At 43.9% G+C, this 25,453-nt stretch overlaps 1 protein-coding gene and 1 long non-coding RNA gene across 2 annotated transcripts in view; both read left to right on the top strand.

The window, feature by feature from the left end:
* Positions 1 to 36: 36 nt before the first annotated feature.
* LOC128806625 (uncharacterized) lies at positions 37 to 6,254 on the top strand. The gene is made up of 3 exons (XR_008436887.1): positions 37 to 132; positions 2,826 to 3,126; positions 5,021 to 6,254. It is a non-coding gene; the product is annotated as an uncharacterized LOC128806625 (long non-coding RNA).
* A 592-nt stretch (positions 6,255 to 6,846) lies between these two features.
* The window catches only part of EIF2AK3 (eukaryotic translation initiation factor 2 alpha kinase 3), a 42,002-nt gene continuing 23,395 nt past the window's right edge, over positions 6,847 to 25,453 (top strand). Inside the window, exons 1-2 of the mRNA XM_053976046.1 lie at positions 6,847 to 7,148; positions 13,847 to 13,976. Coding sequence (XP_053832021.1) covers positions 6,886 to 7,148; positions 13,847 to 13,976 — 393 coding nt within the window. The 5' untranslated portion in view covers positions 6,847 to 6,885. The remainder of the gene's footprint in view (positions 7,149 to 13,846; positions 13,977 to 25,453) is intronic.

The following is a 25,453-nucleotide window of genomic DNA, read 5'->3' as shown; positions in this document are numbered from 1 at the left end:
TCTCCTCCTCCGCCTCCGCCTCCTCCTCCTCTTTCTCCTCCGCCGGGAGGCTGGGACTTGTAGTGCTGTGTACGGCGAACTACAGCTCCCACAATGCCCGACAGTGCCCGGAGCAACTTGTTGCATCGTTGTGTAAGTACCGAGTACATGCCGAGTACCGAGAGACCGGGTTTGCCGAGGCTGGAAAGGTTCAGGCATTTCCACAAAGAGGAGAGGGATGCGGGGTGTCCCACCGGGAAGTGCTGGGGGAGGAGGGAGGATGGTGGGGGGAGCCCCTGCAGGAGGCCAGACAATGCACTGAGCTCAGGGAGTTATTGGAACTCTGGCCGGGCTCCACAGGTTTTGAGGAAGAGCCTTTCTTGGGCTTTCACTCAAACTTTAGCACGATCTCCCTCGAAAGTAGCAACATGGACATGAAAAATGCCAGGGGTCCTCTGGGCACATGGTATCAACCAGCACTTAGTCCTTACCCCACCCTGCAGGAGGGTCAGGACAAAACCCCACTGAGATCTCCTCTCCTGAAGCACACAGAGCCTCTTTTTATTTGTCATAGCTTTTCCCTCTACCCCGGGTTGACCTCTGATGAAGTTGTTTCTAAAACATATTAGAGAGGCAGAGCGACCTTGAAGTCCCTCCACACCGGCATTTTCACTCCTGTGAACCACATTAGGACCATTCACAAGCACCTCAGTTTCTCTCCAGCTGCAATCCCACAAAGGTGGATGAGAATTGCATGTATTTACCCCTTACTACTCACTCCAAGGTCAGGCTACAATTCGTTGAGAATAATCTTTTTATAATCTTTTTATTTGCTCAACAGAAAAGCTGCCGCTGACTTCTCTTTTTTGATTCTGTGTATGTCTGGCTTGCTTTTGCTGCCAACCTCTGATTCTGCTGTGATTTTCAAGGACTAGAAACATTTCCTTTTGTTCTCCCTGGGCCGGCACGGCAGTCCTTGAACAATGGGGTGGGATTTCAACAAAGACTCTATTATCATTGCCCGGGCTTATCTCATCTCAGTGAGGCCTTACCTTTCTGTACAGAGCAGGTGACTCGCTGTTAAGAGCAGCACGTGGTTCTATGCAGCGGTTCAGTGTTTTCTGCCAGCTGGCAACGATTTTTCCTGCAAGTTACCCATTTTAAAGTGTAAATACACACATCTAGTGGGATATATATTCCGAGGGAATCAGACCCAAGCACTGCGCTCTTCCATGATGCAAGAAGGGTAAAACTGAAGGAGCTTTGCTTTGGGAGACATTACAAGAGCATGTGGTGACAGGACAAGGGGGAATGGCTTTAAACTGAGAGTAGGTTTAGATTAAATATTAGGGGAAAAAACTTACTGCGAGGGTGGTGAAGCACTGGAACAGGTTGCCCAGAGAAGCTGTGGCTGCCTCAGTTGTTTAATGCTAGTTTGGAAGGAGCTCTGGGCAACTTAGTCTAGTGGAAGATGTCTCTGCCCACAGCAGGGGTTGAAACGAGATGATCTTTAAGGTCTTTTCCAATCCAGGCCACTCCATGATTCTATGATTATTCTGTTCAATATCCTAAGTATGTGACTGAAATGAAGAACAGTCACTAGGGTTTTATGTTGCCTCAGGAAGCCCATCCTGGGCTTCTCTCAAATCCCACTGTTGTGGGGAATGTTAGTGCAGAAGTGTGGGGTGATAAACCTGTTGTACCCTCACAGCAACGGCTGATAGTTTTGGCTTGAAACACATCTTGCAGTGCCTGGGGAAACACAAACATTTCCACTTCTAGATAATGACCTTTCTGTTAGCAATTTATCTGAATCTGTTGGTGAGTTACACCTCCAGTAAAAGCAGAAAATCTTTCATTTATGCTGTGCTGAGCCTTGCCTGTGCACAAAAAATTTGTAGTGGGCATTTTAGAAATAGATCTTCTGTGAATTTCAGCAACAACCAGCTCTGTTTGCAAACAGCTCCACGTCCTTTTGTACAAGCCTGGTTTTGTCCATGTCAAAGCTTCTCCAGGAGCCAACTCTCACGCTCTGTGCTTCAGTGCGAGGAGGTGTTGGAACCTGCTTTGGACATTCTGCCTGTCAAACAGCAACTGCGAGGTGTTAACCCCAACAAAAACCACACTGAGGAACGAGCAGCTCAGCCCTTTCAGGCCGTCAGGGCGACTGCGTGACTCCGGGTGCTGAATTCTGCATCTGAGGCTGAAATTACATGGTAGGAAAATTACATGGTAGCTGAGATAACAGCTTGCCGTTGACAAAAAGGCAAGAGCCTGCTCTTCACTGCCTTCAGTCACCATCCACACGCAGCCTGGGCACTGGTTATGCTGGTGCTGGCATTCCCATGACCCTGTGCTGATTCACCTTGCCATGCAGGCAAGAAAAAGCAGTTTCTTCTTGCCAGGTGAGTGAGGTTGAAGTGGGTCAGCCAAACTTAATATATCTCTCTGAAAGGGAGTTTTGTAACTGGCTTAAGCTGCTCTGGTCTAAGACAGGAAAAAAAAAAAAAAAAAAAAAAAAGGAGCATTCCCACCTTCCCACCTTATGGTCCATTGCTTGCCAAGTTTTCCTGCTATTTCCATGTGTTGACAGAGAACTGCTCTTTCTGAAAGGTTAAGCAACCAAAAAAATCAAGGTCAGTTTTCCTTGACCTTTCCTGAGGAAGGCAGCAAGATCTATCAGTTGGAAGAGGGATGGCTTTGGGACCATCTTCCATGGCAGGCTTAACCCAGCCTAAACCAGCTGGAAAAGTGCATTCTAACCCGAGTGAAATCCTGGCAAAGGCACAGCCCCTCTGGGTGGCAGATGTGTTGATCCAATTAACTACTCTTCTCTCATTGATTAGGTTGAAACAGCTGAAATCCAAGACCCATGAAAGTAAAACTTCACCAACACAGTGGTGAAACCAAGTGGAAGATGGAGAATTTCCCAGACAAACTCTCTTTCTGGTTGGCAGCAGCACTCCAAGCCTGTCACATCCCTGCAATTTACATTCCTGTGACCTAATTTTTTTATCCTGCAAACTCCAGTTCAGTGACATCTCCTCAGAATAACACCTGCCTCCCTGCTTGTCTCTGGTTTGATCTGTCAGGTGAAGAATTACTCGGTTTTATTCTGCTTGTGAGAAGGCATCAGCAGGGGTGCCGGTATGCTAATTACAACATATGCAGCTCTTGGAAGGTCTGGATTCTCCTGGAAAAGGGAGGTGCTAGGAACAGCCCTGGGCACAGGGCAGCCACGAGGTGGCACGCTGGGCTTTCACTGCCGTGCCTCGCTCTTCCAGGAGCAAGTTATTCGGGAAAAGCAGGCAGAGCTTCAGTGGAGTTATGTAAAACACCATTCCTGTTAACATCCATCCATCCCGCAAGAACAGGCTTTGATTTCCACATAAGTGGCTAGTCAGATTCAAAGTTATTGTCATATGACTGAAATAGATCTCTTATGTCAGTCAGTCAAAACAGAATGGAGGATGTGAGTCATGCTTTGCAAAAAGCAGGAAGTTTGGTTTTGTTGGCACAAATTTTTAATACAGAGAGAAAATTATAGGGCTGTATTGCCATGTTTGTCATAAGGATTCGAGAATAACGTTGTCCATCTCTTGGAGAAATGTTTCCAAAACAAGAAAAATAAGAGCTTTTGCATTCTGATTATTATTCATTATTCTTCGGTGCCACGGAATCTAGGAGGAGTCTAGAAGGAAACGTGTGTTCTGGTGAGAAGTGCCAGATCCTCCCCAAAACGAAAGGCTGCGATTGGAAGGCTGCTGATCTGGGGCGGGGGGTGGGAGGGGACGTGAGAAAATGAGGTCATGCTCATGGGTGTGAGAGGGACGCTTGCAGGGGGGGTGTTGTTCTGCCTGAAGTGTAATAAGCCTTCGTGACCCAGCACAAAGGTAGAAGTGCAAGTCTAGTCGTGACATACCCCGATATTCTGGACCTTTCTGGGCTCTGTGGTTATGTCTCTGAGTCCCTCAAATAACTGTGGGACAAGAGATACATCAGTGTAAAAAGCATGGCAAGGAAACAGGTTTTCTTCATTGTCTAGGAATATAATGGAGTTTAAAATTTAACTAAATTTACCCTTCAACGTGACTGTTCAAAACATCACCATGCAGAAAAGAATGAATTTAAATGGAGACAGGTGCAGGAGAGGGCAAGTTAGAGCAGAGAGCCAAATGTGTAAGGGAAGAATAAAAGCCTTTGGCTTGGTTTGCCTAGAGAAACAAGGAATTTGATTACTCTTTATAAATGTATGAACGGGTAGACACTCAAGAGAGAGGAGTTATCTAAATAAAGAAAATAGTAGCACAAGACCATATGGGTACAGTAATAAAATGTCATTTAAGTTACTAAAAACGACATGTGCCATTTGGCATGTGGCACAAGGCAAATTCTTTTGGACTTTGTTATAATGAAGTAAAAAAACGCAAACAAAGATCCCTAGATTGCAATTCAGTGGTTGGCTGGGGAGCTGTGTTTGTGACCTGGGTTTGCATACACCTGGTGCTCTCTAAAAGAGCTGTATTTCCAAATCATCAGAAAATAAGAGTGCAAGTAGGAAGAAAAAATTTAGGTACAAGTCTAAAAATTACAATTATGAGCTCTTTTTAAAGAATTTATTGGGCAATCAAAGAACCACAACTTCAAGAGAGAAAAAACATTGGCAACTCGTTTTATTAATGGACTGGAGAGTGTGGGTAAAATTAAAAAAGAAATAGCCAAAATGGAGAAAGCAGGAAATAAGAAAGTGTTGGTATAAATGAGAAGCTGTGAGAAGCAGAGTAGTTATTTGAAGTGAAGCACATGAAAGGAAATCCATAGCTGGCAAGGCTAAATCCCAGAAAACCCTGGGAGTGAATGGTACAGGCCCATTACTAGATGGACATGATTAAAATGTCAATAACAATGCAGAAGTGTTCATTGAACATTTATGATCTGTGTTTGTAAAGAAGCAGGAAGATACATACATGTGTGGGGGTCACTTGACAGTGATGGGATTCATTTCAGTGCATTAGTGACCAATGGAGCTCTTGTCTTCCAGGGGTAACTGTGGCCCAGGAGGCTGGAAACAGCTGAATGCAGAGACCCCTTGTGTGTTGATGTTCCTCTTTAGTGAACCTTGATTGACCAGGGCAATGCTAGGAGGCTAAAAAAGTGCCAGGCTGGTGCCTGTCTTCAGGAAAGGAGGCTGCATGATATGGAGGAAATGCAGATTTGATAACATCGGATCTATGGATAATGTTCTGGATAAATACCAAAAAAGGGTGTTATGTCACTCATTAAAGAATTAGTAATGCCAGTCAGAGGCCTAATAGAATTCTCATTTAATGCTTCTAAAAGACAACAAATAATTCAATTTCTTCTGAAAGGAAAGAAAGCTGTAATAAACTTTTAAAAGCATTTTTACTTAGAACTGCACAATATTTTAATTGAACAGGGTAATAAAGCATCAGTGAAGAATACATTAAACACTGGTCACAGAGATTATTTTTTTATAAGTGGTTATAAATCACTGTTGAATAAGGCTGCTTCTAATAGGACCCTCCAGGATCATATGTGCTACACACATATGTAATCAATATTTTCATTAGCCATTTGGAAATAAATACAAAATCAGCCCTAATCCAATTTGCAGATGACATCCTCATCAGTCGGGTGGTACCACCAGGATGACAAAGGACTGTCCGTCAAAATATGGTAAACTGGGTCTGGAAAAAAACTGGGGGAACACTAACTCTGAAGGGGGCAATTATATATCATTTATATCAAGTATACCATAGACAGAGGCTCACAGAATGACTCAGGCTGGAAGGGACCTCAAAGATCATCTCGTTCCACCCCCTGCCATGGGCAGGGACACCTTCCACTAGACCAGGTTCCTCTGAGCCCCATCCAGCCTGGCCTGGACCACTTCCAGGGACGGGGCATTCACAATTTCCGAGGACAGATCCGTGAACACATGGAGGGAACACGAGTTTAAGGTACCACAGGGGCTTTCTGGGGTTGCTATGACACCGGGCTAAAGTGCTGGGGCTGCCGCTCATGGGGCTGTGTGTGCTGGGGTGGGGGAGCACAGAAAGCCGCACAAAGGTGGGGTCACCTGGGGCGAGGTCACCTGGGGTCAGCACAGGGCCGATTTCGCTATCGGGGGTAGGGTTACCTGTACCGCCCAGAACAGCCGGGGAGGGGCACCACCGAATGACAGAATCAATTCGGCTGGACAAGACCTCTGAGCTGACCGAGTCCCACGTCTGTCCGGACAGCCCCACGACCCTGAGCGCTGTGCCCGCTGTGCCCGCTCTTCCCTCGGCGCCCCCGGCGCTCACTCCCTCACGGCCCGCTTCCCGCCCGACGGCTCCATTCCGCTCCGGGCTGGGGGGAGGCACTTTGTGCGCCCGCCCCCCCTCCCCCCCAGCGCCGGGTGGTGCGCGCCGCTGGCCCCGCCCTGCCGGCACCGAGGAACAGCCACGTCTCCAGCCCGGCCGAGGAAGGGGCGGAGCCGCGCCGCCCGCGCGCCAGCCGGCAGCCAATGGGCGAGCGGGCCGGTGAATCATGCGCTCGGCGATTGGCCGGCGCGGCGGTAGAGGAGGGGGAGAGAGCGGCGTGGCTCCGATTGGCCCGGCGGGCTCTGTTGACAAACACCCAGCTCCTCCCCGCCCCCCGCCGCCGGGCGCGCCAATCACAAGGAGGCGGCGGGCTGAGCGGCGTGGCGGCAGGCCAATGGGGTGCGTGTCCGCCGCGCAGGGGCGGGTGCGCGCGGGGTGCCGGTACGTGGCGGGCGGGCGTGGCGCGGCGGGCAGGGCTGCGCGCGCGGCGGGCGCCCATTCTGTGGCGGCGACGGCGGCGACAGCGACGGCGGCGTTCATGTCCTAACGGGTGGCGGCGGCGGGCGAGCCGGGCCCCTCCATGCGGGGGCCGCGGGGCCGCAGCGCTCTGGCCGCCTTCGCGTTGCTGGTGCTGCTCGGGGTAGCGGCGGGCGGCCCGGAGCCGCCGCCGAGCGATGCCGCGGCTGTGGAGGCCGCGTTCGGGCTGGGGGCGGCTGCCGCTCCCGCCGCTCTGCCCGCTGGTTCCGCGGACGTGACAGTGGAGGACGATGAGGGCGGTGTGGCCCCGGCAGCGCCCGGAGAGCCGGACGCTGAGGGCAGCGGAGAGGCCCGGCCCGGCAGCAGGTGAGCGGGGGAGGGCGGTGACTGGGCTGGGGATCAGTGCCCGGGGCTGAAGGGGAGCTTCAGTGCCCGGGTGAGAGTGCGGGGTCGGTATCTGCGGTGAGGGTCATGCCTGGGGCTGGTTGGGGAGAGTGTCGGGGGCTGGGGTGGCTGTCGGGGGCTGGGGTTCCTGAGCGTGGTCAGTGACTGGGTGGGGGTCGGTGTGGGGCGGCTGAGATGGGGTCTGTGCGTGAGGGGGGCTGAAGAGTGTCGGGAATCAGTGCCTGAGTCTGATTAGGGCGAGTATCAGTGATTGGGATGGGAGTCAGTGTCTGAGACTGTTGAAGGGTGTCTGGGACTGGGCTGGGGGTCAGTGGTCTCAGCGGGGAGGTCCTGGGGAGGGGGCTCGGCTCCGGTGTGGGGGTGCTGGGCGGGTTCCGCGCCTCAGGGGAGAAGGGTGCAGTGTCCAGGGGTGCTGCGGGGGACACGATTGCGTCTACGCTAGGAATCAGCAGCTGGGGATGTTGGGGAGGGGGCAGTGCGTGGATAAAGGGCTGCCGCGTCCCGGGGGTCGTGTGTGGGGAAGGGACCGTGCAGCAGTGGCCTTGGACGGGGATAGCGCTGGGATGGGCCGGGAGTGTTGGAGCGGGAAAAGGGGAGGAGGGAGAGTTGCGCTGTAGGGTTATCGCAGGTGGAATAGTGCTTGGGAAGGCGGTGAAATAAGGGTGTCGCAGGCTGCTGCGTGGGGCAAGACTGTGGGACACGCAGGGAAGTGTCCCAGGGCCGGAGGAGAGGTGCAGGGAGAAGAGGTGGAAGAAGTGAGCCCCGTGATGGGGCTGGAGTAGCGCTACAGGGACGGACAGGCTGGACCGAGGAGGAGGCAGTGACAATGAGGAAAAGGAACTTCGGGACCTCGCCAGCGCTGAGGTGCTTGTTCTTTACGCCGTTGTTAGCAAGGAGAAAGGGTGTCTTAGTTGTTAGACAAAAAAGCTGCCGGATGTTACGCTATGTGACATCTGGCCCGTCTGCTTTCCTTGGTAATACTACGTCTCGATCCGTTCCTTGCCTTGGTCGCAGGTGGCAGTTCTGTGCCTGCGGGAAGGAGACCCTAAAGCATCTGGAGTCTAAACTCTTCCCAACACCCGCAGCTCACAGTTGTTCAGAGCACGCTGTCCTTTTCTGTCATCGTTTTGTTTTAAATAAAATGCAGTTCCCCCCCGTGTACTTAATTGTCGGTTCAGCGCAGACACTAGGGTGTGCCTGAGGGGAAGCCAAACATGCTAGGCAAATTGATGAACAAGTTTCAGAATATAAGAAGGGGGAATAAAATTCTTAATAACTGCGTGTGGCAAGAAGCTCCGGCAAAAGGAGGACGTAGATAAATGACTCAAGTGCAGAAATGCTACTGAGCTGATTCCAGTCTGTTTCTGAATTGGCTGTTAACGAAGAGATGACAAGCCACAGCCAGAGTTTAAAGGAAGAACAGCATGACTAAATACCTGCTGTATTTGAAAACATGAAAATGAATAGCCCAAAGCTTGTTCTTAGCATGCCCAAGTATTCACTTAAAACAAGAAACTGATAACTTGGCACCCTGTTTCCTTGGGGGACAGTCTCACCAGTTAGCAACAGGATCATTCTTTGGTGTATCAGGTGATCAAAATACCACCTGGTTTATTGCATTTCTACTGTATTCAGTTTTTGATAGGACCCTTGTTTATTTAGCCTAGGAAATTTTTAAAAATATATTTTCTGTTTGCCTTCTACAGCTTAGTAGAATACACTAAAGATGTTCAATGTAGTAAATTAAGCCTGAGATTAAATGTAGCTGCTCTGTAATTGATTAGTATGTAGGAACAGATTTGCTGTCATCAAATAAAAATAGAATGGCTGCCTGGCCATAGTGTTTGCATGCATTTATTTTTTTAATCTGTGTTTCTGAGATTTCCACTCATCTCAGCTAATTGTTCTTCAGCAATACACAGGCAATATAGAGGTCAATATAATCTGGAAAAAAAAAATAACAAAACCAAAACTCCAACTGTCTTTGCTGTAAGCAAATTAATATAATCATCTTGGTTTGAAGATTTATTTTGTTTTTCTAAAAGAAAATAGGAGGGTTAGTGATTTACTGTGCTCTTTACATACAGACCTGCAGGGTTTGCTGTTGGAATAGCTGCTTAGAATTCAAGTTTAACAAACAGCCATATTTGCAATATTCCAATGGACTTTTGAGTGTTGAGGATTTGATGATTCTTTTAAACTGAAATAGGAACAGTGGTAAATGTACCAAGATGACGACAAGTTCTGCTTTGTTTTTCTAACAAAAACTACTTACTTGAATAAATGCAAAGTTTGGTGCAGTGAAAGGGTGTCGGTGAACTAAAGAAGTGTTCCTCCTCTGTCCTGTTAACTCTTCTTGCTATCTTAGCCCTTTTGTTTGTGGGTAAATCATACCTTCACTTCTTCAAGGTAGAGCAGCGCTGTGCTCAGGCCTCTTGATCTCCCAAAGTGGGCTGTGTTCATTGTGGGGTACTAAAAAAGGTTTCAAGTGCCTTTTGTCAACTTATGTGGAAGTTTGCAGTAGATATTTTGCATAACTTAAAGGGGACATTATCACTGCCCTGGAATAACAAGTTCCTGTCTGTGAGCAAAAGAGGATAGGAACTGGTAAGAAAACATTTTCATTCAGCCATAGAGGCTGTTTTCAGATAGCTGGGGTCAGGGAAACGTGTCCAGATGTGCTTTCATAGTGACGAAGTGCAAATAAAATCTCACTGCACAGCATTAGCTTGTCCTCTGCCAGCTGCTCTGATTACTGCTATCTCTGTATGCTCCACAAACTGGCCCCTTGCTTTAGTCCTGCTGTTGGCCATCTGTAAGGGCCCAGAAGGGATTTTCTTCTCCTCCATCACAATATATTCTGGACCAGCAGCTCAAGGCAAGGAGAAGTGCAGGTCTTCATTTTACTGATGTTTATTTTTCAGGTGAGGGATCCCAGGATTTAGGTGACTGCCTCATTTTGAGTAATTTCTTTTTGTACCTTTTTTTTTTCTAGTCCAGGCTTGTATTGAAATATAATTTCTAGTCCAGAGAGTATTGAAATATAATTTTGTGGTACTGGTCATAGTTGTTTTTCTTTTCTTTATTTTGTATCCCTGTGATGTGATTCACTCCCTGGTATAGTCTGCGATTTACTGTCAACAAGTACTGACACAGCCTTGATGCTTTTTGTCTCTATCCTCCTCACTTCCTGGGTGTTACAGTTGTGACTTTTGGCCTTAAGCTAGGTAATATTTTGTGTTTTCCCTTCTCAGTAGGGAATCTGGTTTGGTAGTGTTCTCAGAAAACCTGTGTGTTCCTGGAAGCTGGCATCTTTGGTCAAGGCAGTCTTTCAGCTTTACCCCAGTCAGGAAGTGATGTTAATAAAGCCAGCAAAAAGGTGGTGTTTTTCAGAGAAAAAAAGAGTTTATCAGGCCTAAGCAAAATAGAAATTGAGTCAGGAATTCCTTTTGCTTTCAGTTTGTCAATCAGTTGGTCCGAACACGCCTCAAAAATAGTGCTTTTTCAGTTTAATGTAATGGAATTACAGGAATTGCAGCCCTGACATCTTGAGCCAGCAAAGGCTGGCAAACAGGTGGCTGAAACGACTCTGTTCTGGAACTGGGGCTGTATTCATCTCATGTTGCTAAGAGTTTGCTGTAAGAATTGCCATAATACACTGCAGTAAGCCCACAGCGGCCCTGTGGGGTGACAGAAAGCAAGTCACCTGCCTGTTTGTTTTTAAGCTCTGAAATATTTTCTTGAAGTAGTTGCCTAAATGGCTTTTATCATAATGTGTTAATTTAGTGCTTGACTAGACTACCTGAGCAACCTTGTCACCGCTTCATGCTCCCAGTACACAAAGCTGCAAGCACTGGAATCTCACAGAGAAAGGGAAGGGAAAATCAGACAGTGAAAGTGTAACACTAGTGAGCGTCTTGGGCACAAATTTTAGATCTTACCTCAATTAGAGTTCAAGTGATGGGGTTTTAACTTACTGGAGTCCATCAGAGAAGAGGAGAACAGGTATTAAGATTGTAACTCATAGACAAATAGAGTAAGGAATGAATGATTTTATCAGAAGAGTAAGGAGTTTTAGCTCTTTTTTCCTGCTATGTGGTATCCTTGAAGAACGAGATGAAATTGGAACCAGAAATGTGGCTATTTAGCTGAAAATGAATCAGTTATTTAAAAAGCAGAGAGAAATGGATGTTTTTCTTACATCTAGTTCCCGTTCTAAAGGTAGCCACACCTAAGATTTAGATATAGCTGGGCTGGTTCTGTTCCTCTATCTCATGGAAGTGTGTGCTCAGTAGGTGAAACAAAGTCCATTCTACAGCTGGGGACAAACCTTGAGTGCCACTGCACCCAAGAAAAGCCAGGATTTTTACATTGTGCAGAAATGGCTGGTTAAATCAGTTCCTCCAAGTGTGTGCTGCTGGCACAAAGGTTCCCCACACTCCCCTCCTCTTTCCTAATCAGCTAAACTTAAAACTGAAGTGTGGCTACAGCACCATTTGGGTGGCTGGAGGTCAGGGTGCAGGTACAGATTCCAAAACCGCCGTCTTGAGTGGTGGTGGAGAGCCTTAAATAGTGAGGTAACTCCTAGGGAAGGTTGAGGTTTGCATCTGGTGGGGAAAGATAATACAGAAATGTAAGATAGAAAGGCATGAAACATTTGTTACTTGAGGGAGAAGTCAAAGAGGAAGAATTAGATAAAAGAAAACAATGGGAGTACACGGGAAGAAAACATTTCACAGTGCAATTTTAGGATTTGTCTTCTCTGCAGTATGGCTGCCAAAATTCCCTTCATTTTAGCTGCATTTCTACCTCTTTTTATAACCTAGTTGTCAGGAGGATCAACATAAAATTTAAGTAGACCCACTTGGAATAATATTTTCTTATGCAATGCTAGAGTGTTTCAGATAAATTGCTTTACCATAAAGCAAACAGATTGTGTTAAATATGTGTCCAAGGCCTTTAGTGTGTGAGCACTTGTTTACAGTACTTGAAAATAGTCAATCTCCTGCAATCTGGTTTATTATTAACCCAGTCTACATTTCTAGGCAGTTGGGAAAAGTGTTTGTAATCAGCTTATAAAAACTTATGTCTTCTACTGTGCAAATATTTGCACAATTGGTATTTTTCTAACAGTTTTTTAAACTTAGCTTTTGGAGGAATGTGATGCTTGGCCACCTTCAGAAGTAGAAGCTGCTATGGCATTTTTGGAACAGGTTAAAGATCTCTTTATTTTTCTGTTTATTAGTAGTGTAGTGCTTTAAGCATTATAAAATCCTATAAATATTGTGGGTTACTTTAACATGTAAAATGGCCATGTTTTACATGACCTTTGTTAGAGGTGATGTCATGAGCCACTCTCCCTGAACATGTTTTTAGATCATGATTTCAGTTTTTCCCTCCTTAAAGCAAACTAATAATCCCCATCATATCTTCCCTAAATTCCGTGTTGCCTACACCATTAACTTTGGACAAGTGAATATATTTGGCCAGAGTTCTATACAATAATATATTGTTCCTTCTTGTTTAAAACAAAGATTAATATACATGTCTGTGTGTGCACTACCAGCCCCCTGCCCTTTCACCCTCACCTGAAACTGGTTAATCTCCCCATCACTTTATTTGCACAGTTTATTATTCTCATTGAAGTCAGTGACTATAAAGGTCCTTCTGGGTCACTAGATCCAGCCTCCCTCAGTGCAAGCAGCCTTTAAAGTGATCAAGTTCTACTCCCTCTGCCTTTGAAGCTTGGGGAGCTGCTGCAAGCTAAACTGACAACACAATCTCAGCTTTTTCAGGTCAGAGAGAAACAATCCTCAAGGAAAAAAAAAAGGCCCTTCAGAGAAATGCCTTGTCAGTGCTTTGTCTCTGATGTGTTGTTTATTTTGTTTGTTTGTTTATTTTAATGCTGGAGCTCTAGCCCAACCAGAAATGCTTATTCTAATTGTACTGCTCTGTAATAAACAAGATGTACTGAAATTGAGGAGCTTCAGGCACTGTAGAAATCAGCACCCAGCCTGCCATGGCCCTGTATCCCCAGACATCAGGCTACTTAAAGCCTAAGCTGCAAAACACACTTTCGTTGCTTTGTGGTCTGCAGGTGTTGGAGGTTTTGTAGTGGCCTGTGTGTGCCTTTGGAGGGACTTGTTTTATTCAGAGACTTACAAAATATCCCAGAAATTTGATATTTAATCCAAAATCATTAAAAACTTAGTTGCAATTTATTTTCTTACATCCTCTTTGGTTGGGTTAATAGTTTTGGGTTTAGGTTGTTTTGAAAGGGTGTATTAAAGCTCAGTTTGGAAGGGACTGGAAGAAGTGGGATCCGTACTGTTTGTATAAATATCTCCAAAAAGATGATCTCATTCAGTATTGTAGTGGTAACATCTGCATGCAAGAGCAAAAAGTCAACTGCCTTCCCCTGAATCTGAACTCTGAAAGTGTCTTACAACAGGGAAATTAGTGTATGACATTCAGCCAGAGACTTCAGCTCTTCTACTCTGTTGTTGGTCTGGGTAGAGCCTACCCAGTTGAATTGCTTTTTTGCAGAATAAAGAGACTTGACTTAAGGACTGGAGTTGGATTTTACTGAGCATAAAAGGCAGCTAATAGGGGAAGTCCATCCTGCTGTAGGTTTGACTGTGAATGTTTTCATCTTGCAGATCTCTAGTAATTATCAGCACTTTGGATGGACGAATTGCTGCACTGGATCCAGAAAACAGTGGGAGAAAACAGTGGGATCTGGATGTGGGATCAGGTTCTCTTGTGTCATCCAGCCTCAGTAAACCAGAGGTAAGGCTTAATTTGTTTCCTGACTAAATCTTTAAAAATGGAGTTGTCTGTAATAAAAGGAATGCAGCTTCCTTCCTGTTTGGTAAATATTAAATAATGGAGCAAACACTTACAAAACTTTGTCAGTACTATTCTCAAACTTTTTTTTTTTTTTTTGACTGCTTACATCATGTTGCCATTTCAAACTGGAGTGTGTCAGCATTTCAGCCTTGGGATTGATGTATTTGATAACTACCAAACTAGATGATGTAACTGAGTTGGGGAATTGTGTGTAATTGCTGATTGAAAACAAGTTACTTGTAATTTCAAGCAAATGAAAGGATCATCTGCCTCTTATTACTAGACTATGTCTTGGCAAGTACTGGCTTCTTTTTTTCCCTCAAGAAAAGCAAAAGTCCTTGTGACTTAATAAATGAACAAAGGATTGTTTTGGGTGTTTTATACTAGATAAGCAGGCTGCCTGTGAAATAGAATGTGTTAGCAATTAAACAGAGTGCTGAAGGTCACCCTGAAGTACTGAGTGGTAGAGGGGTTGCATCACTTCTTGCTGATGAACTGTAAGAAGAAAATCTAGAGTTCAGTTTCTTGTTTGGTGCTATTGGCCACCATCAGTTTCAATAAACTAGACTAAAAATTAGAACAAAGGGGTTTTTTTCCTTTTTTTTCCATTTCCTGCACTGGGGAGATCTCGGATTCATTCTCTCCTAGAATTAGAAGGAATAAAAACACTAACAAAGAGGTAATTTGGGATGATAACACACCACAGAAGTACACAGTCCTTCCCTGTCAGGGATGGTTGGTTTTGATGACCAGTCCTGTATCATGCTTTTGCACAATGAGCATCAGAGAATGAAAGTTGAGTTCAGGGTTATTCAGACTGCATGACTTTCTTGCTTGTGGTTCTTTGTGGCTGTCTGTGGCCATGACCTCTGTTTTGGTGTACAGAAGTCAAAGGAAAGATGTGATCTGTTGCTGTGGTATTGTGAGAGCTGCTAATGAGTAGCTCAGGTTGCAGAAGTAATGTGAATGTTTACTCACATTCTTTTGTTTCTGAGAGAGAATTTTATTTATGGATGCAGCTTTGTGAGATTTGTTCAGGTGTATTTTTGTGGTTTAGAAAAAACACTGTAGGAAAGAAGAACTTTCCCTCCAAAAATATGTTTAAGAGCAGAATTGAAAAGAATACAGAAGAGAGAACTGTAAAGAGCTTTGTGAGATGGAAGGTGTCACTGATTGCATGATCCTTCACAAATGTTCTCAGCAGTAGATACATAAAATACTGGTCTGTTATCTGTTACTGCAAATAGTTTCTGATGACCACATGAACCAGTGGTTATGAAAAGCACACATTTGAAATCTCTGCAAACATAAATTTTGTTTTTTCACTACAACTTAAGTCCAGGTTTTTAAAGATTTTGGGAGTGCAAGCATTTCCAATGATAGAAGTGTTTTTGCAAATACAGATTCTGTCACTCAACTGTCTGTCCAGGGTTTTGATATTTTTCCAATATGGTATGACTGTAGAAATGAAAGGTTGGGGTTTAGACAACAAAAATTACAGTTTGTCCATGTGGTGTTTAATTCCCTTCTGTGGTAGTCATAAAAATACATTTTTAAAGAGCTTTTGTTATGGATAGAGGAAGTTGGACTTTCAGATGGGCTTTCAAATACTTTCATTTCTACAGCTGTGGCCAAAGACACTGAGGGATTTTGGCAGTTAAGATGCAGAGTCTATAAGATAAACTAATTTTGGAAGGAAAAGGTCATTTTGGCCTTTTAGAAGCTGTTAACTGTTATGAATATGGGCCTTTTTAGACTTCTTTCTGTCATGTAAACAAATGCTGTTAAGAGAGAACTTAAAAAGAAACATGATGAACAGTGATGAATACTCTGAATAAACTGCATTTAAATATTTAAATGTTTAATCTGCTGTCAGTCATCAGCTGAAAGACTTCATGCAGTGAATCTAGATACAAAGTAAGTATTCACCTCATTAAAATTGCTGGGAAAATTCTGGTTTGGGTCAAAATACTGATGCGGGCATGTGACCTGTTGAGTTTTATTCTCTCAAACTGAGTCTTGAGGCTTTTCCTTCCTCTTCCAGCATTTTTGAAGTAACAAAGGTTTCTGTGCTAGTAACCACAGTATTCATCATAAAGCAGTAACATTATGTAAGCTGTTAAATTGCATCTTCTTGAAAGAAATGGCAGATGAGAAACTCGGTGTTACACTTGCAGTGACAAAGATTTGTGTTCTTTCAGAGCAAGGAAAGTATGTGCTGCTGGGTCTTAATTGTTTTGATGAGGGTTTTTTTTATCTCAGGTGTAGTGTAACTATAATGAACTGAAGTTCCAAGTCCTGGTGCAAAAACATAAATTTAATTTCCAAGTGCCTTTTAAGAATAGACGTTAGATCTTTAAACTTTCAGTGTTTAACAGAACTGTAGTTAACTTCCTTTACCTAACTGTAAAATGTCAACCTGGCTGTCTGGAGCTCTTGTGTTAATTAGGAAAGTGAGGCAGTGAAATTTCAAGTGTTCCAGCAGTTCTGTCAAACGCTTCAGATCTTGAAACTACTGCTTAAGACACTGACAAGTGAGATGTTCATCATTTGTCATGTGAACAGATCAATTAGAAAGGAAGGGCTGCTGAAGTATTAATTGTGTGTCTGGGTAACTAAAATGCTAAAATTCTTTCCTTGGCTCTAAGCTCCAACATAAACAAATCACGGTCGGGGTGCCAATGTTGAAAAGTTGACTCTGCAGTTCAGGCTTGTGTGTGAGAATTTAAATTCTCTGTTTCCCTATCCATTGTTTTAAAATGGAAAACCTTTTTTCTATAAAAGCCTGGTTACAACTCCAACTTTTCCTGTTAACCTGCACGTAAAGATTGCCTGATGAAATTGACAGTAAAGTCATTGAATCACAACTTTTCTAAAAGGGAGCTTAATTTTAATAAAAACACTTTGCTCTTTAAAATTTGGGTTTGTAATTAATACACTGTCCGTACTAAGAAAAGAATACTTTTGGGAGAAGCAGCGTGTTGAAATAATGATGCTTAATTATAGTGGAAGAGAGAACTGCTTCAGAAGCAGTGGGAAAGGTTCATAGCACACAGTTTGCTGATGAGGATGATTAATTCTTTTACCTGCAAACTTTATACTAAATTACATAATGGGCACCAATCAGAGTTGTTTCAATGCTCTGGGCAGAAGCTACGCTGGGATGGACTTGATAAAAGTACCTGGTAGGCTGGTACAGACTAATCCCTAAGTAAGCATCTTATTTCCTTATTTGAGACATTGAAGATCATGGGACAAAATCAGTTTCAGCTCACAAGGCTGACATTTATAGCAGAGTAAACATACCACTGTATCCTGGAAAAATCAATAATTTGATTATGCCATGTCACCAAATCTGTCAACATCCTTATTCCAATAAAGACTCTCATGACCTTTGTATTGCATTATGTGTATGTATGTATATATAGATATATAAACATAAAAAGATATATTTTATTGTAATAGCCACATAAAACCAACTTTTCTACAAACCTAGACATCTGTGTCATCTTTTTTGGACATAGAAGTGGCATCTTTTTATGGAATAGCCTAGCGTTACATTTTTTTTTCTCCATAGAAATCTGAAGAAGTGAGGAACTTTTATACTGAAGTCATCTGAAAACTCCCTGCATTGTTGATGAAGTGAACCCATCGAGACTTTAAGCAGATTGTTCTTTTTTTGCTTAGAGCAGTGAGTTGGAAAAGGATTTTGAAATCTCAAAAAACTCCACTAGTGACTGAATTTAATGTGTACAGTATGAATGTATCTTCTTTCTTTTTCCCTCCCTTTATCTGCCTCATTAACCCTTCCAAATTTTCAGTGCTTTGGTTTCCCAAAAGAAATGCAGAATTTTGCTGTGAAGTGTCCAGACACCTGGGACTCACTTTGAGGTACTGACTTGCCTGTGCATTGTAGCACTTAGGATAAGGCAACCTCTGTGCCCAGACAAGCCAGAGAAGAATCTGTCTTGGGTTGCTTTGGGAACACAGGAGGAAACTCAGCAATTCCCATCCTTTGACCTCTTACACTCTGGAATAGAAGAAAATACAAAATCCGCATTGAAATGGGTCAGGGCAAGGCAAGAGGTCAAAATACCCTTTGAGGGGCTTGAATTGTGAATTATGTTTTGTGCCCTCCCAGAAGTTCAGGGAGGGTAAATAATTTAACAGTGTCTTTGAAAGAATTAGGAAAGTTTCACCAACCACTTACAGCAGTATTTTGTTAGTTTGAATAAAACTTACGTGTTTGTTTGGTTCATGGCTTTCTATTATAGTTATTTCTCGGTTGAGTCACTGTCTGTAAATACCATCCAAGGAAAAGCTGATAGTGTTTGTCTTAGATATGGGTGGGGAACTCTTAAAACTGTCAGACACTTGAGTGTTTTCACTGAAGAGGTTATTATAGCAGCCGTTAAATGTAGTGATGAATATTAGGAATTTATATTAATACTGCATAAAACTGTTCTGACTCTGCTAACGTTCACTGGCCATACAAAAAGGAGATGCTTTTCAAACTACACAGACATTCTGAAAAAATGTCTTTGGTCTGAATTCTGCTTAAAAACTAATGTCTCTGTCTAGTTCACTGTTAGTAAATTTAACTCTTAATCTTGGGTGCATCTTAAAACATCTGGAATGGGACATGCCAGCAACAGAAACAATCTTTCCTGCTTAGCACTTGAAAGAGTCTCTGTGCACCGTCCAGGCAGCTCGCAGGAGAGTCAGACTTTGATATACATAGAATAGCAAGTGGTTCTCTGAGGTGTTTGAGTGTGTACAAAAGGTTTTTAAAGGACAGTTTTATTCAACAAAGAATAAAATTTTTAAAATAACTATTCATGCTGTAAAATTACTTTCCAGCTATAATATGTTCTGAGCAGACGTGAAGCACTGAATTGCCACTCTTTTCAAGCAGGCAGAGTGTAAATTGGTGGTCTGGTTATTGAGGTGACTAAACCAGGGAAAATATGTTTCCTTGTAGGTAAACTGGTATAATTTTAGTTGTCTGAAAGAGTATTCTAGTGTTCTGTAGTGACCTTTATTTTTGTGTACTACTGAGAAGTGTAGAACCACCAGATGCTTAGATAGTTGGAGGTGTCATTCCTGCCAAGGAGGACTGGCGCATCAGCTGGTTCTCAGTCCTAGAGGTTTTCTATAACAGACATGAAATTAATCTGTGCTAAATGAAATACAAGATGTGGGGATTGATAACAGTGGATTTATTGTTGAAGGCTGGAGGTGACCAGTTTAAAACTGAGAAAACTGTGTACTAAGATATCCCGTGACAGGGAACCAGCTGCCATCTCCATTCCACTGCAGGGGAAGGAAATGTGATTCCGTATTGCCTGCGGGGTAGAGAGAGACAGATTAGTGTCTTAAATGGTCCTGGAAAAGCTCATAATGAATAAGAAGTGAGTGTCCAGAACTGTACTTCAAAGGAAGATAAATTCTAATTGCAATTGAGGCAGAGAAGGCTTATTAGGGCTATCAAGGGGAGTGGAGCCTGTGTTTTGCCGGAAGAGAATGGATGTGCCTACTCTTAAACTGCATGGATGTATTAGCATTCCTGACGGCACAGGTGGTTCTTTTCAGTTCTGTTGCTGGAAACACACATGTGCATGAAGAGGTGACGGGCTTGGGAAACTTCACTAGAGAGACCTGTGGATTTCTGAGTACAGATTTTGTTGCTTTCTTGATGAAACTAAAACAATTTACAATTCTCCTGAAAATAAGCTTCTAATGTTACTTAGTGGACAAAAAGTAATCTGCAAAAGACTAATTGTTTTAAAGTACCCTGATAGCTGGAAGCTGAGCTTTTATAGGAAACACAGCCAACTTTTTTAGTAGGAAATGGCAAATCTGAGGAAAAGGGGAATTGCTGACAGCTGCCTGAGGTGAGCTGGTGGTCAGTGTGGTGCAGCACCATCATACCCTTACCACAAGTAGGGCTATTGCTTAAGCAAGTGGTGTTATGCATTTATCAAAACTGCCCATCTTCAGTCTTCTTAGTTTGGTGTCCTGTTCAGTTAAAAAACCCAAAAGCCTTCCTGTAGCTGCAGCTCGGTGGCTGCCTTGATGACACTTGGAGTTAGCAGCGACAAAGCCCTGAGAAAATGCTGACACGTGTCCTTTCACTGCTTTAAGGACGTTTTGGAGGATGACAAGTTCCGTTAGGGGACACGTGAGCAGCTACAGAACAGGATATTGTGGCCTGTGCAATACCAAAGCTCTGAGACCAGTCCTCAGGTGAGGCTCTGTCTTGAGCAAAGCCAGGAAAGTTCCTCAGAGTTGCTCTGTGTGCGACCAGCTTTCATCTCATGCTCACAGCCATAGTCAAAATGCTCCAAATACTGGAAAGGCTTTTTACCATCCCCATTGTCTCTGTTTTTTTATTCTCTTTATAGTAGAATAACAGAATGGTTTAGGTTGGGATACACCTCTAAGATTACAGAATTAGAGAGTCCAGCTGTTAACCCTGCACTGCCAAGGTCACCTAAGCCACATCCTTAAGTGGCACATCCACAAGGCTTTTACATCTCCCCAGAGATGGTGACTCTACCACTGCCCTGGGCAGCCAGTTCCAATGCTTGACCATCTTTTCAGTGAAGAAAATTTTCCTTACAGCCAATCTAAACCTTCCCTGATGGAACTTGAGCCCATTCCTTCTTGTCCTATTGCTTGTTTCTTGGGAAAAGATATTGACTCCTCTCACCTGGCTAAAACTTCCATTCAGGTAGTTGTAGGGAGCAATAAGGTCTTCCCTGAGCCTCCTTTTTTTTCCAGGCTAACTAACTGCAGCTCATTCAGCCACTTCTTGCAAATCTTGTGGTCTGGACCCTTTACCTCCTGGGTCTAGATAAGGGCAGGAAGAGAGCTTGTAATTTAATTGCATATGGCCCACTGCATGTTTTGTATTGGCTGTTTAGCAGTTCTGGTGTTCATAGATAATAAAATTGATCAACTCTAGTACCTAGACAAATACCTGTTTCAGGTAATAGATAACTTGGATAGTTAGAATTCAGCTGCCCAGTACACAAAAAAAAAAAATAATTTATTGTGCCCTAGAGCCTTTTCTAACTTTCCGGCTATATCTTTATCTATATAAAGAAGGGCCCATTTCAAGGGTTAAGTGATTTATACAGCTTAGCAAATCATTCCTCTAGCAGCACAGCCACTGACATCTCATTTCCTAATTTCTTCTGGACTTTGTGCTCCATAAGGAGGTAACTATTAATCTTTGTCAGACTCACTGCATGTTTCGTGCACTCTTTCTTTGCATCCTTGAAAGAGGAGATTGATTTGCTGTGTTCTGTTCTCTCCTGTATCGGGCTCTTTTCCTCTAGGAGTTCCTCTGGGACTTAGTTTCTCACATGGACTCTGTGTCCTTATCTGCAAAACCATCCTGTTCATGCGGGGCCAGGGGAAGAAACAGACAGGGTCCAGCTGAGATCAGTTTGAATCCTGGTCTCCTTAAGTGCCACAAGCTTTTGCTATTGCTCCTGCATGGATGCCAGGTGCCCACCAAAGCTGCTCTGTCACATCCCTCCTCGGCTAGACAGGGGAGAGAAAAATCTGTTGAAAAGGCTCTTGGGTACAGGTAAGGACAGGGAGAGATCATTCACCAGGCACTGTCACAGGCAAAGCAAACTTGACTCAGGGAAACCAGTGTTATTACCAGTAAATAGGATAGTAAATAGGATAAGGAGAAATAAAATCAGATCTGAAGAACAGGTTCTCCCACCCCTCCCTTTTTCCCAGGTTTAACTTCACCCTGATTTTCTCTCCCTCCACCCCAGAGTGGTGCAGGGGGATGGGGCGTGGAGGCTGCAGTAAGTTCATCTCACGTTGTCTCTGCCACTTCTTCCTCCTCAGGGGAGGACCCCTCACACTCTTCCCCTGCTCCAGTGTGGAGTTCTTCCCACCTTTGTAGCCCCCCCACTACCAAAGCCTTGCCTTGCAAACAAAATACAAGTACCAGTTTTGCCATGGTGGCTGACGAACTGTTCAGAGCCTGTTTCTGGAAAGGCAAGGCTTTGGGTAATTTTTTTCCACTAATCCACTCCCAGAGGTGCTGTTAGTTTCAAGCTCAGTGATGGGCTTGCTAGCAGCAGCACTGCGTTTGTCTGAAAGCAGAGTGAAAGCACTGCTCTTAAGTTTCAGAAGACTTGCAGTCTTATTAATAAAACTTGCCATGTAAAAGAGGGGGATGGAATAATGTCAAAATAAAGTCTTTCTTAAAGCACTGTGCAGTTGGTTTTTTTATTATTATTAAGGAGAACAGTTTTTAAAAGTCTGTTACCATGGCAGCAGAGCAGGCTGGCATCTCTGTATCTCAAAACCCCAAGTCTTGTTTGACTATGATTAAAGTAAGGGTGGTGTTTCAGTTTGCTTGTCTTCAGAGGAAGGGTCTGTGTGATTGCACAGCAAACAGTATTGGGTTCCTGATCTCTTTTGAAGCTGGGGTGGTCTAGTTAGCACATTGCAGTTCCTCAGATTTCCTTTATGGCCCTTCAGGGGAGGGCAGAGCAGGAATAATTCTTTTAAGGGCAAACTCAGGCAAAACAAGGGAGTGTGCCCCTGACATTGGAAAGGAGAGTATAAGTCTCAAGCTGCTGTGCTGCTGTCATCTGTTGCTTTTCACACTGTTTGTGTAAAAGACAGTTTTTCTGGGACTCTTGTGCTTACACCTGATCAGATTTTGATCAGATCTGAACTGTAGAATCATGGCAGAGATACCAGCTCTAGTCTTTTTTTAAAGTTGTCGGCAGGATGTTGCAGGTGTTGCTTTGAAGAGAGAGAAGAAAGGAGTTTTGAAATGAATTCTCTAGTACTCACCCAGGCACAGGGTTACAGCATCACTTTATACACTCATCATACAGAAAATACAGGCCCATGAAAGTTGAATGTATTACTCTTTTCCATGTATTCATGAAAAATGAAATAGAAACTACCAGCTTGTGGAGTATGGGGGATGCTGGAAGGAGAAGAAAGGCTGTAATAGATACAAACTTGTGTCATAAGGTACTTAATGCAGGCAGGAGGCAGGGACCAAGTTTGGTTACTTGATAGATGCTGTGAACTGTTGCTGGGTGAGCTGTACAGCCTGATGGTAAAAATCAGCCTGAGCTCTGAGAAGCATCTCTGCTCACTGTTGCTGTGCAGACCTGGTGTGCTCTTTCAGGCTGTCACAGCCCAGCTGAGATGAAACCTATTTCCATGGCTTCTCTGATGTGCCGCCGGGGCACTGGCTGGCTCTCAGCTCTGCAGGGGAGGAAGGCCACCTAACCCCACCTCTGTAAACAGCTCAATAAAATACTGATTATCTGATGGCCAGGTGCAGCCTTTCTCACGGTCCTGGTCTCAGAGGTGGCTTGGGCATGTTCAGTGCTTAACAGGCACAGGAGGTGGTCAGGACAGGTATGCACTTCATGAACAAGTGTAGAGCTGAGATCAGAAGTAATGGTACTCACAAGAAGGAAAAAATTTCTAGACAAACAACAACCTGTTGGTATTTCCTGCCTCAGCTTCCTCATTGCCCTTGAAAATGTCTCGGGTTGTTTTACTGATCTAAATCATGGACTTCTTTCACAGTCAATTTTCTTTTTCCTGGCTGATTGAACAATACTTTGAAGAATACTTTGCTCTTGTAACAGTGCTTTAGGCAGTGGAATAGCTCAATAGCCTCCGTTTTTCAAAAGACTGTGCTTGTGCCTGGGTCTTTGTTCTCTTAAGGAAGTGGGACTGCTGTGGGCTTTGCAGAAGTTTGAAGACTCTGGTTGGCCCCTTCATCCCTGTGTGCTGCTGTTTGATTAGGGTTTGCCTGTTAGTAATAGTACACTGTCATCCTCGTAGTGCCCTGTGCTTCAGGATTTCTGCAGGTAGCTGGAGGCAAAACAGATGAATCAGCATCCTGAAATCTAAGGTGAGGAGGAGAAATAACCTCTTCTATTGGAAGGAAGTTATAAGCCCATGTCTCTGTGCCGATAATCTTCCTGCATGCATAGCAAAAAAGAGCAGACAATAAATCAGTTCCAGACCAGCCCAAACTAGGGACATCTCAAAAATTGTGTGTGTGTATGTATATCTATATATATCTATATTACCTGAAAAACCTGTAAACAATTACAGTAAGAATACCTGTGTTACTGTCTGTGGGTTTGTGTTTTTAATTTGTTTGTTTTTTTTAAGTGGAGCATACCAGCTTGCTTTCACTTTCCCATATTTCTTTGTGCAGACTCTTGTTTCTACCCTTCAGAATAAAACTGCCATATGTGACTTTTAATATGTTGCCTAGATTAATTTTAAAGAGGCTTAAAAGACATAGTTCTCAGTGAGATGTAGTTTTCTTAAGAGCGTGCTTGATGTTGGCTTTGATCCTGTTTGTTACAGTGATCCTATTGTAGGGATAATCATAGAGGGGAAAAAACTGGTACCTTTATCACTTAAGATCATGTAGGTTGGTCTTAGTTAATTAGTATTTGGAATGAAGCTCTTGCAGCTTATAGTAACAGTAAGATTTGAGAACTACAAGCAGAAGTGTTAGAAAAACATAAAGACATAAAATCCTATTTTAAGGAAAATATTTCACTTGTGCGTGGTTATTTCCTTGGAGTTAGTAGATAGTCCAGCCCATCTGTAAACAATAATATTGACTGTGTTGGCACCAGACTGGGCTCAGATGTGTCTGCACGTGAGCAGGCTTGATTTTTGTTTCAGACGATAAAGAGCCTTAGGAAGGGGGTAGAATGTCACGCTTGCTGTTAAACAGCTCCTGGAAGCTTTAGTACTTCAGCTTGTTTTGATCTCTGTTTACACAATTTTTCCTTTTCTTTCTTTTTCTCTTCTCTCCACCGCTGTAAATCAGCGGCTTCCTGCACCGATCAACCTGCCGTGGCACCTGGCGTACGGTGCCCTCCTTTCCAGTAAAGAGTCTAGACAGCAAATTCCCTGGAAGCGTGTGCCATTCCGGATCGTTATGCCTTTTTGCTTTTTTGTGGAGGCTTTTTAGAAACTGCATTACCTCACCCGTCGGCCTGGAGATTGCGCAGCCCGCGCCGCTGATAGGGCTGCAGAGCCCCGCGCAGAGCCAATGGAGAACTTGGGCTGCAAACTCTTAATGAGCAAAAAGAGCAGCGGCTCGTTTAGGGCTCCGTAGTTAATGGGGGGGCTTTTTTTAAGTGTTACTTCTGAAAGACAAGCCACTTAACAATTATGTGCCATATTGCTGACCAGTGAAGCTGAACAAATAGCTATTTACATTGACAGATCAGAGGAATGTGTAAGTGCATCGTGGTAACCTACATTTTCTGTGCCAAGAGATTTGCAGCTGACTGCCTGGGTGACTCACTCCTTGGATTAGGAGATGAGGTAATGCTTTTGAGATACAGGGTGATGTCATTCCTTTACCTGAGCTGCAT

Source organism: Vidua macroura, chromosome 4 (assembly GCF_024509145.1).
Source record: "Vidua macroura isolate BioBank_ID:100142 chromosome 4, ASM2450914v1, whole genome shotgun sequence".
Lineage (NCBI taxonomy): Eukaryota > Metazoa > Chordata > Aves > Passeriformes > Viduidae > Vidua > Vidua macroura.
This window is presented reverse-complemented; position numbering and strand designations above follow the sequence as displayed.